General features: G+C 43.8%; 1 protein-coding gene across 2 annotated transcripts in view; it reads left to right on the plus strand.

Annotated features, from left to right (window-relative positions):
• The window catches only part of LRRK2 (leucine rich repeat kinase 2), a 114,305-nt gene that overhangs the window by 81,241 nt on the left and 18,448 nt on the right, over nt 1–14,616 (plus strand). For both annotated transcript variants that reach the window (XM_058189535.1, XM_058189534.1), the window contains exons 34-43: nt 760–947; nt 2,056–2,210; nt 3,146–3,292; nt 4,038–4,229; nt 5,986–6,132; nt 8,221–8,321; nt 10,143–10,333; nt 11,763–11,923; nt 13,286–13,456; nt 14,215–14,315. In XM_058189535.1, coding sequence (XP_058045518.1) covers nt 760–947; nt 2,056–2,210; nt 3,146–3,292; nt 4,038–4,229; nt 5,986–6,132; nt 8,221–8,321; nt 10,143–10,333; nt 11,763–11,923; nt 13,286–13,456; nt 14,215–14,315 — 1,554 coding nt within the window. The remainder of the gene's footprint in view (nt 1–759; nt 948–2,055; nt 2,211–3,145; nt 3,293–4,037; nt 4,230–5,985; nt 6,133–8,220; nt 8,322–10,142; nt 10,334–11,762; nt 11,924–13,285; nt 13,457–14,214; nt 14,316–14,616) is intronic.

A 14,616-nucleotide genomic window follows, 5' to 3' on the forward strand; every position in this document is an offset into this window, starting at 1 on the left:
AAGGTCCGAAGGTCAGGAAGTTGACGAAGTCCTGGGGGAAGTTCGTTCCAGAGGGTGGGAGCCCCCACAGAGAAGGCCCTTCCCCTGGGGGCCGCCAGCCAACATTGCTTGGCTGACGGTATCCTGAGGAGGTTAGAAAATTTTACTACTAACAGAGATACAAAAGTGGGCGGTAGGTGTAAAAAGGTTGACTACCCCTGATATACACATAACAACCTCCCTAGTTGAACGTTGATTAATAATACAACAGCATTAATTTCCTACCCTTTATAAAACAGGCTAAAAGAATTTTAAACATACTCAACTATGAAACTGTTTACAAGTTGTTAGCCTGTCGTCTATATACGAAATAGTTAACAGGGAAAACAATGGTAAGGATGTTGTAAAAAGGTGTTAAAAATAATGAAAAATTATTAAAACAGGCTTGAGAAATTTCTCAGTAGCTTTTCATTTAAGTTCTCGATAGGAGAGGAATAACACCGCTTTGTGTGTAACAGTTTTGTATGTGATGTTATGATTCTACTTTATAATTTATGATTTATCCCTTTTATGATTTACGATTTATCACTTTGTTAATTGCATGTACACTGGGTGCTTACTAACCGGAGACAAATTCCTTGTGTGTCCAATCACACTTGGCCAATAAAGAATATTCTTCTGATTTTTACTGGAAAACAAAATGAAAAGCTTGGCGGGTGACAGGATTTTTAAACTAAGCAAATCATCGCGAGGTTTGTGAGACGGATTTCTCTTCCGTAGATCTTGACGGTGAAGGTGGATGGCTTTACCAAATATCCCAAAGGAATCATAAAGCGTTCGGATGTGGAAAAATCCCTGCTAAAGAACAGTAAATTCCCTGAGATTTGCAAGTGCCAATACTTCAAGCTTCTAGAGAAATTCCAGATTGCTTTGCCGTTAGGGGAAGATCAACTGCTTATTCCGAGCAGGTAGATCAAAAATTAAAAATGATTGTTACATGGGCATTTGCCGGGGGAGGGAAAATGTGGGAAACAAGAAACATCTCATACATTATGACTTCATTAGACAGAATGTGAATTATTACCGTACTTTTCGGAGTATGAGACGCACTTTTTTCCTCCCTGAAAGAGGGTGGAAATTTTGGTGCATCCTATACACGGAATACAGCCATTTTTGGCCTCTTGAAAACCTGTCCTGCGCAGCCCGTTTTTGTGAAAAATGGGACACGCTGAGGGTTTAGGGACCATTTTTGGCTTCCCGAGCCTTCCACGCATCCTGTTTTTGCCCTCCCCAGCCTCCAGGAGCACTCTGCAGGCCTCCCAAACCCTCTGTGCATCCCATTTTTGGGGAAAACGGGCTCGTTTTTCACAAAAATGGGTTGCACAGGGGGTTTGGGAGGTCTACAGAGTACTCCTGGGGGCTGGGGAGGGCAAAAGGCAAGGCAAGGTAATTATTCCGGCAGGGCGAGCAAAATAAGGAATTCCACATGTAAAGTAGCACGGCAATAAATCAAACCAGTCGGGAGGATGTCAGGATTCAAAGAAACACCAGATAAACTCAGTGTTTGTTCCTGACAAACGCCCCTCCCATGTGCCTTTCCTTTTAAACTCCAGCAGCACCTGTGCCTTGTAAAGAGGATCAGGTCCCTTTCCTCCCTCGTAAGCCACACAACCCATGTTGCTCTCTTCTCCGTTCTTCCCTGCACTGCCTAGGATGAGGAGGGGGTGGGCCTGAACCCCCTCTCCCTTGTTCTACCTCTCCCCTGCTCTGCCCAGCCTGACTTTGCTCTTCCCCAGTTTTTTCCACAGCCAACGGATCCATTCTCTCACTCTCTGTCGGTCGTTCCTCTTCCCCTTCAGATTCAGACTCCGACAGGGGCAGGACAGGAGCACAATAAACCACAGGGACTTCTTAGGAATGCTTGCTTGTTGTTATAAAGTCAGCCAATAATTATAACTCAGAGAAGATACTTTCTGCCTTTTGACTGTCACCCCATTGCCAACCTGGGGAATGCAAAATTCAAAAAAGTGGAAAATAGCTCCCTTTTAAAATTTATGTTTTTTTTCTCTTTTTAAGCTTGTCGGATCAACGGCCTGTGATAGAATTGCCTCACTGTGAAAACTCTGAGCTTATTATCAGATTGTATGAGATGCCGTATTTTCCTATGGGATTCTGGTCCAGACTAATTAATCGACTGCTTGAAGTGTCTTCGTACATGCTTTCAGGAAGAGGTACTGTCGTGTCCCACTTCTCCTCTGACGGCTGGGTCGGGGAAGTCTGTATCAAGCGTGCCTCTGCAGCTCTGCCAAAGTCCTATCAGAGTCCTCAGGGCAGGCAGGAGACCAGGATGTGACTTCAGCATTCCAATTTAGGCTTTGCCTGACTCAAAGAATGCCAGAAAGCAGATCCTTTATATAGGCCATGGAGTGTGGCTCCATGACTCAGCACTTATCCAGGCCTGCCCCTCCCTTCCTTTTGCTGACGTCGCCTCTCCACTCTCCAGAAGCGTGGGTCCCTCCAGCTTCCAGCTGCCGGTAATTCCAGCTCGTGACTGGCTTCACACTCCCCAGGCTCACATGCTGTGGGGGAGGGGCCCAGCTGCTCCGTTTGTCCGGGCATGGTGCCAGGACTGGGGACTGGAGGCATGCCAGGACATTCTTCTGCACTATCAGCGTCCGGCGGGAGACGAGAGGGGCCCGGCTGCGGAGAGGGGGGTGAGCGAGGCACAACAGGTACAGGAATGGAAGGAAATCAGCTAATTCTGTACAAGGGGCCTTTGTTATTAGGAAATTGGCTGAGTTACCACAGAGTTTGTGTCTTAATTCAACGATTGGGATTTGGTTTTAAAGTCACTTACGTGGTTGCTTAATTCAAGTTACAGTTTTAGCATGAGGTCTGAGAGGCTGTGGTGGGATTTAGCCGGTTTGGACTGGTTCGGGCGAACTGGTAGTGGCGACCTGCGTGTTTCTAACCCTCCTCAGTGAACATTTTTTTCCTCAATCCGCGATGAAAAATATTTTTTTTAAAAAGTATCCTCTTTGGATAGATTGAGAATATAAATTTAGGCCACGGATAAAATCATGCCAGAGAAAAGGATTGTGTGCGAATTTACAATGGAAAGAGGAAAAAAACCTTACGGACTTAATATCCTTCTTTTCCTTCTCAGAACGAGCTCTTCGCCCTAACAAGATGTATTGGAGGCAAGGCATCTATTTGAACTGGTCTCCAGAAGCTTACACCCTGGTGGAATCTGCAGTTCTGGAAAACAATCTAAACAGCTTTTTAAAAATCACGGTCCCTTCTTGCAGAAAAGGTTAAATATGCATCCCAACCTTCTGGAGGGTGGGGGGGGGGCGGGAAGATTAAGATGTTATGCTGTGGTCTGTCAGCTGCCGGCCCCTCCAGCAGCTGAATCAGAGGAGGAGGCGTGGGAGTCAGGGTCAGCATCAAGGCAACCTGAGAGCTCCGAGGGGGAAGAGGGAATGGAGTTGGGAGAGAGAGAGAGAGAGAGAGAGACAGTGGCGGAGCCTGGGCCATCCGTCAGCCCTCAGATGGAGAGTCAACAGCCCCCAGGTCTGGAGGTGGCTGATGAGGAAGAGGAGGAACAGCTGGGCCCAGTACCTGATGTGCAGATGCGCAGAAGGCAGAGGAGAGGAGAGCAGTGGAAATCTATGGGCCAGTCCTTGGGACAGAAGAACCACTGCTGCTAGAAGGCAGAGGAGAGGAGAGCAGTGGAAATCTATGGGCCGGTCCTTGGGACAGAAGAGCCACTGCTGCTAACAAAGCCCCACCCTAGCTCTGGGGAATCAAAGGCAGGGGACGGAGATGAATAGATGTGGCAGACAACTCTTCATCCCCCTGCTGGACGGACTTGTTAGCGTGTGGTGAGAGAGAAACTTTTGGCCCGGGCTGCCGGTGCTCTTTATAAAGGAATCTTTGAGTTAACTTCAGAGGGTTGGTCGTGTTCGGGGAAAACACTAATTGGGAAAACCCACAATTTTTAATCGTCTTTCTTCCCCGCCCCCCGCCCCCCGCCCCCCGCCTCCGACTTTTTGAAGGTTGCATCATTTTAGGGCAAGTTGTCGATCACATCGATTCTCTTATGGAGGAATGGTTCCCGGGTTTATTGGAAGTCGATGTTTGCGGCGAAGGAGAAACGCTGTTGAAAAAATGGGCTTTGTATAGCTTTGAGGACGGAGAGGAACACCGGAAAATATTGTTGGATGACCTACTTAAAAAGGCAGAGGAAGGTAGGTTTACTATGGTATTTCGAGCAATCCATTCCAAAATATTTTTTTCCGGTCCACAGCAGGGATGCCAAAGTTAAAGCACACAGGATGCTTAGATCTGACCCACGGGGCCGGGCTGGAAATAGCAAAGGCCCAGCAAATGGTGCCTCTGCTAGCACCCCTGTTCTGTTTCCCTCCCCCAATACTCCCAACAAAGAGACAGTCAAAGGCCTTCTTTTCTAGTTTATTTACATCAATAAATGTTCTGGCCACGTCTACCCATGCGCCTGCCAAGTCTCTGGAGATAACTAGGAAATTATAGATAAGGCCAGAGTTACTCACGAATATATTCCTCCCTCCATTGATACAGTTTGCCCTTTGATACTGCTTTGTCCAAGACAAAAAGCCAGGAAGTTCCGCCTCCTGCTTTTATAGCCTCTGTGGATGTCACTCCGTGACTCATCATTCTTTGACTTTTTCCCAATGCCTCCTCTGCTGCGCGCGCAGGTCACGTCTGCGCAGTCTTGCATCAAGCCAAAATTGTTCTTGGGGCGTTGCCAAATCAGAAGAAGGCCCGGGAGAATCAGGCCTTGCCGGCCCCTCCTCCTCCCCTTGGGTGGGTGCCAGGGAGGGAGAGGGCCCAGGAGAAGCAGGCCTTGCCAGGTCTTCTTCCTCACTTTCTGAATCATCGGAGTCCAGGAGTCCGAGTCCAGGAATCTGGGTTACAACAACCCCGTTTTCAGCCAGGACAGCCTACTGCAGCAATCTGCCAGCGAAAACGGGGTGCTAGGGGACCCGGTGCCCCATTTTTGCTGGCAAAGTGCTGCAGAAGGCCAACCAGGTTGAAAATGTAGTGGAACCTGCGCCGTTTTGGCCAGCAGAATGATGCAGGAGGCTGTCCAGTTTGAAAACAGGGCGGGGGGAAGCCGCACAAGCCCCCTACCCACCCACCCCAAAATGCCGCATTTTGGCCAGCAGAGTGCTGCAGGAAGCGTCCGTCCCATCTGCCCTCCGTATGTCTCCCTCCTACCCTTCCCCCCCGGCCGGCCCGCGGAGGACAACTATAATGCTGATCCGGCCCTTGAAGAAGTCCAGTTTAACACCCCGGTCTACAGTAATAAATATATACTTCTTATTGTCAATTTCATAGTATTTTTACATCAAAATAACAATCTGATTACTTTCTAGCATGCAGCAAGAATTGATAATAACAGGCAGATATTTACAGATTTATTTATAACAGGGGTCTCCCACCTTGGCAACTTGAAGACTTGTGGACTTCAACTCCCAAAATACCTCAGCCAGCTTTGCTGGCTGAGGAATTCTGGGAGTTGAAGTCCACAAGTCTTTAAGTTGCCAAGGTTGGAGACCCCTGGTTTATAAGATCTACACAGGTAGTTCTCAAATTACAAATATTCGTTTAGAGACCATTCGAAGTTACAAAGTTACACTCAAAAAAGTGACTTATGACCCGTTTTCACGCTTAACGACCGTTCCAGCATCCCCATGGTCACGTGACCAAAGCTTAGACGCTTCGCGACGGACTCCTATTGAGGACGGTGGCTGTGGTTATGTGACCACATTTTGAGACCTTCTGACAGGCAAAGTCAATGGGGAAACCAGATTCACTGTGCAGTGACTCACTTAATGAGGGTGGCAAGAGAGGTCATAAACCGGGGCAAAACTCACTTAATAACCGTCTCACTTGTGGTCATAAGTCGAGGACTGCCTGGAGAAAATTTTTGTTTTAATATATTTCTATTCTTTATCCATCAAGGTGACCTCTTAATAAATCCAGATCAACCAAAGTCTACTGTTCCAATAGCTCAAATTGCTCCCGATTTGATTTTGGCCGATTTACCTAGAAACATCATGTTGAACAATGATGAATTGGAATTTCATCAGGCTCCGGAGAACCTTCTTGGTAAAGACAATTATTGTGTCGCTTTCTACAGCCAAGAAAGACCAACACTTCTACCAGTGGTGAAATCCAATTTTTTTTTTACCACCAGTTCTGTGGGCGTGGCTTGGTGGGCATGGTGTGGCTGGGTGGGCGTGGCTGGGTGGGCGTGGCAGGGGAAGGATACTGCAAAATCTCCATTCCCACCCCACTCCAAGGGAAGGATATTGGAAAATCTCCATTCCCACCCCATTCTGGGGCCAGCCAGAAGTGGTATTTTCCGGGGTTTTTTATTATTATTATTTGCATTTATATCCCGCCCTTCTCCAAAGACTCAGGGCGGCTTACACTATGTTAGCAATAGTCTTCATCCTATTTGTATATTTATATACAAAGTCAACTTATTGCCCCCAACAATCTGGGTCCTCATTTTACCTACCTTATAAAGGATGGAAGGCTGAGTCAACCTTGGGCCTGGTGGGACTAGAACCTGCAGTAATTGCAAGCAGCTGCTGTTAATAACAGACTGTCTTACCAGTCTGAGCCACAGAGGTTCTCCGAACTACTCAAAATTTCCGCTACCGGTTCGCCAGAACCTGCTGGATTTCACCCCTGACTTCTAGGAAAGAGGAATAGATGAGTTGTAACCAAAGCCCTTGAAGTCAAAGACTTCATTTAAATTAAATTAGGAATCTTAATGTAATAGTTGTTTATTAACAAAGTTGAGGATGATTTCTAAATGGTGCGTCAGACCCTGGTAACTGATATTCCTTAAGTACCTGGTGTCTAGAGGGCCTCTGGTGGCTCAGACTGCTAAGACAGTCTGTTATTAACAGCAGCTGCTTGCAATTATTGCAGGTTCAAGTCCCACCAGGCCCAAGGTTGACTCAGCCTTCCATCCTTTATAAGGTAGGTAAAATGAGGACCCAGATTGTTGGGGGCAATAAGTTGACTTTGTATATAATATACAAATGGATGAAGACTATTGCTTGACACAGTGTAAGCCACCCTGAGTCTTCGGAGAAGGGCGGGATATAAATGCAAATTTTTTTTAAAAAGTACAATCAATCTTAAAAATAGCACTATTCTAATCTAATTGGTATTGTTAGAAAGGTTTTATGAAGTTCGGAATTTCATTCAGCAGGTAAGGTAGAATTATTTTGGGATACCCTCAATATAGGTACTAAAACCTAGAAGAACCAAACTAGAAGAAAAGAAAAAAATTTCTAACAGCGAGAACAATTAATCAGTGCAATGAGTTGCCTCCAGAAGTTGTGAATGCTCCAACACTGGAAGTTTTTAAGAAGAGATTGGACAACAGTATAGTCTTCTGCTTGAGTGGGGGGTTGGACTAGAAGACCTTCAAGGTCCCTCCCGACTCTGTTATTTTGTTATTCAGTATATTTTACAAATCTAGTCTCGCTGGTTTGAGGAGAATTCTACCAAATAGAATAGAATAGAATATAAATAGAACAGAACAGAACAGAACAGAACAGAACAGAACAGAACAGAACAGAATAGAATAGAATAGAATAGAATAGAATAGAATAGAATTTTTTATTGGCCAAGTGTGATTGGACACACAAGGAATTTGTCTTTGGTGCATATGCTCTCAGTGTACATAAAAGATACCTTCATCAAGGTACAACACTTACTGATAGTCATAGGGTACAAATTTAACACTTAATGATACAACACTTAATGATAAGCATAGGGTACAAATAAGCAATCAGGAAACAATCAATATCAATATAAATCATAAGGATTACCAGCAACAAACTTACAGTCATAAGTGGAAGGAGATGGGCAATGGGAACGATGAGAAGATTAATAGTAGTGCAGATTCAGTAAATAGTTTGACAGTGTTGAGGGAATTATTTGTTTAGCAGAGTGATGGCCTATGGGAAAAAACTGTCCTTGCGGCTAGTTGTTCTGTTGTGCAGTGCTCTATAGCGTCATTTTGAGGGTAGTAGTTGAAATTAAAAAATCAATTATTTCAACTCTTAACTTAGAATATGCCGAAATGGTGTTTCAACTACATCTGCAGTTATTCTCCTATAAATTCAACCTATTTTTCTAAAAAAATATTGTCTCAAACTTTCTGTCGGAAAGGTGATGGTGGATTTGGATCCGTCTACCGTGCTGTTTATAGCGGCGAAGAAGTAGCTGTAAAAGTTTTTAATAAGCACACGTCCCTTAGGCTGCTGAGACAGGTGAGTCAATTCACAGTCTGCGAATAAATCAGTAAAGCCATAAATTACTTGGGATTAGAAATCACAAGGGCCAGGATTGTGCGGCTTAATTAATGGCTACTGACCTTGTAGCTGACAGTGGTCATTAATTATTTCTTGCAAATATCCACCTACAGGTCAAACCATTTTCAACCTGGCCTACTGTCGCATTATTCCGGGAATAAAATTAGGGTTTGCTTATTGGGTTTTTTTTCCCTTTTGGGGGAATCACTGATTTATTTTCAACTTTCACATTTTTTTTAATGTCTGCTTTTTCTTTGTCGGTTGGAAAACCTTATCAATTTCTCTGAAATGGTTTGTGACGTTGGGGATCTGTGAGGCAGAGACTCGGCTAGAAAAAGCTCTCTCTCTAACCTACGCTACAAACACAGCATTATGTCTGTGGAGATTCTCAGTCATCTAAGTCATGGTTGCCTCAAAAGTTGTTGTTGTTGTTGTTGTTGTTGTTGTTCTTCTTCTTCTTCTTCTTCTTCTTCTTCTTCTTCTTCTTCTTCTTCTTCTTCTTCTTCTTCTTCTTCTTCTTCTTCTTCCCCCTTCCCCCTCCTCTTCTTTCTTCCATCTTCATCTTTCTTTCTTTCTCTTGTTCTTGTTCTTGTTCTTCTTCTTCCTCTTCTTCTTTTTCTTTTTTCTCTCCTTCTCCTCTTCTTCTTTCCCCCTCCTTGTCTTCTTTCTTACATCTTGTTTCTGTTCTTCTTCTTCTTCTTCTTCGCCTCCTCCTCTTCTTTCTTGCATCTTCTTTCTCTTCTTCTTTTTCTTCTTCTTCCTCTCCTCCTCCTGCTCCTGCTCCTCCTCTTCTTCTTCTTCCCCTCCTCCTCTTCTTTCTTGCACCTTTATCTTTCCTCTTCTTCTTCTTTCTTTCTTTATTTTGTCACAACAATATATGTAGGTATCATACAAAAAGGTTATATAGTATATAAACACATATATGAGTAAATATTAGGAGGTATAAGCATATATATATATAGGAAGAAGAAAAGAAAAACAATAGGACAGGAACGGTAGGCACATTTGTGCGCTTATGCACGCCCCATATGGTCCTCTTAGGAATGGGGTGAGGTCAATAGTAGAAAGTTTTTGGTTGAAGATTTTAGGATTATGGGAAGAGACCACAGAGTCAGGTAAAGTATTCCAAGTACTGATGATTCTGTTACAGAAGTCATATTTTCTGCAATCTAGATTAAAGCAATTAATGCAATCTAGATTCTTCTTCTTCTTCTTCTTCTTCTTCTTCTTCTTCTTCTTCTTCTTCTTCTTCTTCTTCTTCTTCTTCTTCTTCTTCTTCTTCTTCTTCTTCTTCTTCTTCTTCTTCTTCTTCTTCTTCTTCTTCTTTCTTCTTCTTCCTCCTCCTCCTCTTCCTCCTCCTCTTCTTTCTCCTCCTTCTCCTCCTCCTCTTCTTTTTCTTCCCTTCCCCCTCCTCCTCCTCCTCCCCACTCCTCCTCTTCTCCTCCTCTTCCTTCTCCTCCTTCCTTCTCCCTCCTGCTGAAAAAACCTGTCCATTTGCCTTTTGAAAAAAAAGCACCTATGGCCCGAATGACTGAGAATCTCCATAGACATTTAGTCATCTTCCTTGGAGTGAACATCCTTCGAAACCTATCCTTCCATCCCTCCCACCCACCACCGATGAAGCTTCTTGGATGAGAAGTGAAACGTCATCTTCTTCTTCCTCAAGGAAAAGAAAAAAACACAGCCCAGTTGCCTTTTGGAAGAAATAATAATTAAAAAAAGCCCTTTTGAGATAACATGGCAGGAGTACAGCTCTCTTTTTTGCTTTGGTTTGTCTAGGAACTTACGGTCCTTTGCCACCTTCACCATCCTAGCCTGGTATTCCTGATGGCTGCGGCTGTGCGTCCCATGATGCTTGTCATGGAATTAGCCTCCAAAGGCTCTCTAGATCGGTTGCTCCAGCAAGAAAATGCAGGTCTAACCAGAACCTTACAGCACAGGATAGCTCTGCACGTGGCAGATGGCTTGAGGTAAAAAAATAAATAAATAGAAAACCCTTTCCTTTTTCAGTACGTCTGTATGAATGAACCTCTCTTTCTTTGGGTCTCTATCTATATCTATAAGGGGTGTCCAATAGCAACAGCGCTTAGACTTATATACCGCTTCACGGTGCTTCACATCCCTCTCTAAGCGGTTTACAGAGTCAGCCTGTGGCCCCCAACAATCTGGGTCCTCATTTGATGGGCCACAGAAGGATAGAAAGCTGAGTCAACCTTGAGCAAGTCAGAATTGAACTCCTGGCAGTAGGCAGAGTCCGCCTGCAATACTGCATTCTAACCACTGCGCCACCAGGAAGGAGAATGAGAAAGGGAATAAGAGAGGGAGGAAGGAAGGAAATACAATAGCAATTAGACATATACTGCTTCATTTTGCTTTATAGCCCTCTCTGAATGGTTTACTGAGCCAGCCTATTGCCCCCAGCAATCCTCATTTTACCTACCTCAGAAGGATAGAAGGCTGAGTGAACCTTGAGCTGGTCAGGATCGAACTGTTGGCTGTGGGCAGAGTCAGGCTGCAATACTGCATTCTAACCACTGCGCCACCAGGAAGGAGAAGGGAATAAGAGAAGAAGGAAGGGAGAGAGGGGAGGGGAGTGGGTAGGGAGGGAAGAATGACTAGAAATAACCCTTAGATTTATGTACCGCCTCATAGTGCTTTACAGCCTTCTCTAAGCAGTTTACATAGTCAGCCTCTTGTCCTCAACAATCTGGGTCCTCATTTGATCGACCTCGGAAAGCTGAGTCAAGCTTGAGGACAGGCCCCTGCCGGTCAGCAGAATTAGCCTGCAATACAGCATTCTACACAGGGATGCAGTGGCTCAGTGGCTAAGACGGCGAGCTTTTCGATCGAAAGGTCAGCAGTTCAGTGGTTCAAATCCCTAGTGCCGCGTAATGGGGTGAGCTCCCGTGACTTGTCCCAGCTTCTGCCAACCTAGCAGTTCGAAAGCACGTAAAAAATGCAAGTAGAAAAATAGGGACCACCTTTGGTGGGAAGGGAACAGCGTTCCATGCGCCTTTGGCGTTGAGTCATGCCGGCCACATGACCACAGAGACATATTTGGACAGCGCTGGCTCTTTGGCTTTGAAACGGAGATGAGCACCACCCCCTAGAGTCGGGAACGACTAGCACATATGTATGAGGGGAACCTTTACCTTTACAGCATTCTAACTATTGTGCCACCAAAGCTCACCAATCATGGTAACTTGAAGACTTGTGGCCTTCAACTCCCAGAATTCATGACCGGCTGAGGAATTCTGGGAGGTGAAGTCCACAAGTCTTCAATTTGCCAAAGTTGGAACCCCCCTGCTCTAAATCTTTGGGATATAAGCACCCATCACATGTACACGATGTTATTTCTATTCTTCTCGGTTCATCTCTTGCCTTTCTTTTTCATCACAGGTACCTCCATTCTTCCATGATCATCTATCGCGACTTAAAGCCTCACAACGTCTTGCTCTTCACGCTTTATCCCAATTCGGCGGTCATTGCCAAGATTGCCGATTACGGCATTTCCCAGTATTGTTGCCGGATGGGAATAAAAACCTCCGAAGGCACACCAGGTATGAACAGCTCAGTAGCTCCTACATCTGGGTAACAAGGACTTTCTGAGGTGCTCGGGTGAAATTGGAAGTTGTTTAGTCGAATAAACATGAATGGATTCCTTGGAACAGAAACGCAATGAGATATTTGCCCACCTGGCTAGGTCCTTTAATGAATTATTTAGCCCAGGCGTCCCCAATGCCCCGGTCCGTGGACTGGCACCAGGCCGTGCCAGAAATTGGTCTGCACAAACAAGCAAAGCCCCATCTGTGGGATGCAGGCAGCACACAAAAACATGTCCCCTCCAGTCCACAGAAAAAAACTTCTCTCCATGGAACCGGTCCCTGGTTCCCAAAAGATTTGGGGGGGGGGGCATTGATTTAGCCCAGTGGTAGTCAACCTGGTCCCTACTGCCCACTAGTGGGCGTTGCAGCTTTCATGGTGGGTGGTAGGGGTTTTGTCCAATACTGAAGCACTTTTCTTTTTTAATTTAATTGACTTTTTAAAAAATTTTCATAGCATTATTTAAAACATTTTCATTAGGTTTTCATAAAATTCCCCGTGACAATTTAAATTTCTAAAAATATACTATTTGTATCGCCCGCGCCTAAGTTTAGTTCACATTACCTAAGTGAAACTAAATGGCGCTATAGTGCGACCGCAAACAAAAGAGCCTCGTTCCAGAATAGCTCGCGCAGCTCCCCCCACACCACCCATCTGTAACAGACAAGCAGAGCGGGTAGCCGGCTCCTCTCCCCCAAACCCAATTCACGATGCGCGAGAAGCATGTGCAGACAACGATACACGGCACATTACTGTGGAACCAGTGGGCGGTTAGAAAATTTTACTACTAACAGAGATACAAAAGTGGGCGGTAGGTATAAAAAGGTTGACTGCCCCGATTTAGCCAATTACTTTCTTCACATTCTGATAGACCTGTATGTTAGGGCTGTCTAGTAATCAAGATCTAGATTCAGAAAGAGATAGTTAAAAGAATGTGTAGGTACTTATTTTGGTTTTTCTGTTCCCTTTTTGGCTTGTTGGTTGTCTCCTTTACACAGTATGTAGCTGTTGTTTATGTCACTTTGTCTGTTGATGTTACCAACATAAAATGTTTCCAATCTCTTGGCTATATTATGGAGAAAACAGACACTTGCTCTTATTAACTGGTCCCAACGGTTTTCTTTTCATAAGTACCTTCTGGAGAATTTATGTATCTTTTGCAGCATAAATAATATTTTGGTTTTCTTGTTTGTCTGTTCTGAAGGCATTTAATATCCTTTAAGATTCTGAAATTAAAATAAGAACAGCATCTGCCTAGTAAAGACTAGCAATTAATGATTTGTGGTTTATTTTTCTTTCTTTTTTTTTAAAAAAAAAAGGATTTAGAGCACCAGAAGTTGCAAGAGGAAATGTTATTTACAATCAACAAGCTGATGTTTATTCATTTGGCTTGCTGCTGTATGACATTTTGACAGCTGGCGGGAGAATATTAGAGGGCATAAAATTTCCTAATGAATTTGATGAATTAGCTATCCGTGGAAAACTGCCAGGTAGGTTCCATTTTCTTTCTGTCTGGTTATTATACGCACTATACATTTGTACCTTTGTAATAACCTACCTTATCTTATACTCTGTCCCGCAAATGTAAAAACAAAACACAGATACATTTTAATTCTCAGCCCTAATTTGGATATGTTTGAATTTCATTTTTTTTTAACGAAGGCAAAAGGTTACAACTCCAAATGTGGATTGTAAGGAAAACTAGAATCATAAGCATTTTTTTTAAAAAAAACCTGTTCAATCATGTCTAATAATATTTGTAGCTCAAGGTTGAACTGCAGAGTCCTTCATGCTCTCTGAGCTTAGTGGTTTTCTTGTAAACGTTTTATTACCCAACTAGAGAACACCATCAGGGCTAAACCCCTACGCTGATGAATGTTATCTAGCTTGGTAATGAAATGTCTGCAAGGAAACCTGTTGGAATTCATTGCTGGAATGTATTTCTATGCAACAACTACAGTAGTATTCAGCCAGTAGATGGCAGTGTTTACAAATTTGGATCTATGGTATATGCTCTATGCTCTTTTGTTCTAAGTAGAGTTTCCTGTTTCCTGATACACAGTTGAGCAGTAAAACACATGGTGATTGTACTCTTTGTTTGCTCTGTGGGTGCTATACATAAACAGAATTTCTAACAAATCCACCAAACTCAAGAGAGCACCAAGGATCCCTTAAACAGTTGGTGCTTTTGCAAGACAAATGAAAGTCTCTGTAATGCGATTATCCAAATTACAATTATCTATTCTAGATCCTGTCAAAGAATACGGCTGTGCCCCCTGGCCAAGATTTGAAGATTTAATTAAGAAATGTTTGAAAGAAAATCCTCAAGAAAGACCTACATCTGACCAGGTAGGCTCAGTAGAAGTCAGTAAAAGAGACACAGATATTCCCAATGCTACATATTTTAGCATTAGGAACTTTTGCATTCAAAAGCATTTAGCAAAAAATAGACGCTACTGTGTTGTTGACCAATGTATCTAGTTTTGGTCGCCATGAAGTAAAACAGATGTTGAGACTCTAGAAAAAATGTAGAGAAGAGCAACAAAGATGATTAGGGGACTGGAGGCTAAAACATATGAAGAACAGTTGCAGGAACTGGGTATGTCTACTTTAATGAAAAGAAGGACTAGGGGAGACATGATAGCAGTGT

The sequence above is a fragment of the Ahaetulla prasina genome, chromosome 7, assembly GCF_028640845.1.
Source record: "Ahaetulla prasina isolate Xishuangbanna chromosome 7, ASM2864084v1, whole genome shotgun sequence".
Taxonomy (NCBI): domain Eukaryota; kingdom Metazoa; phylum Chordata; class Lepidosauria; order Squamata; family Colubridae; genus Ahaetulla; species Ahaetulla prasina.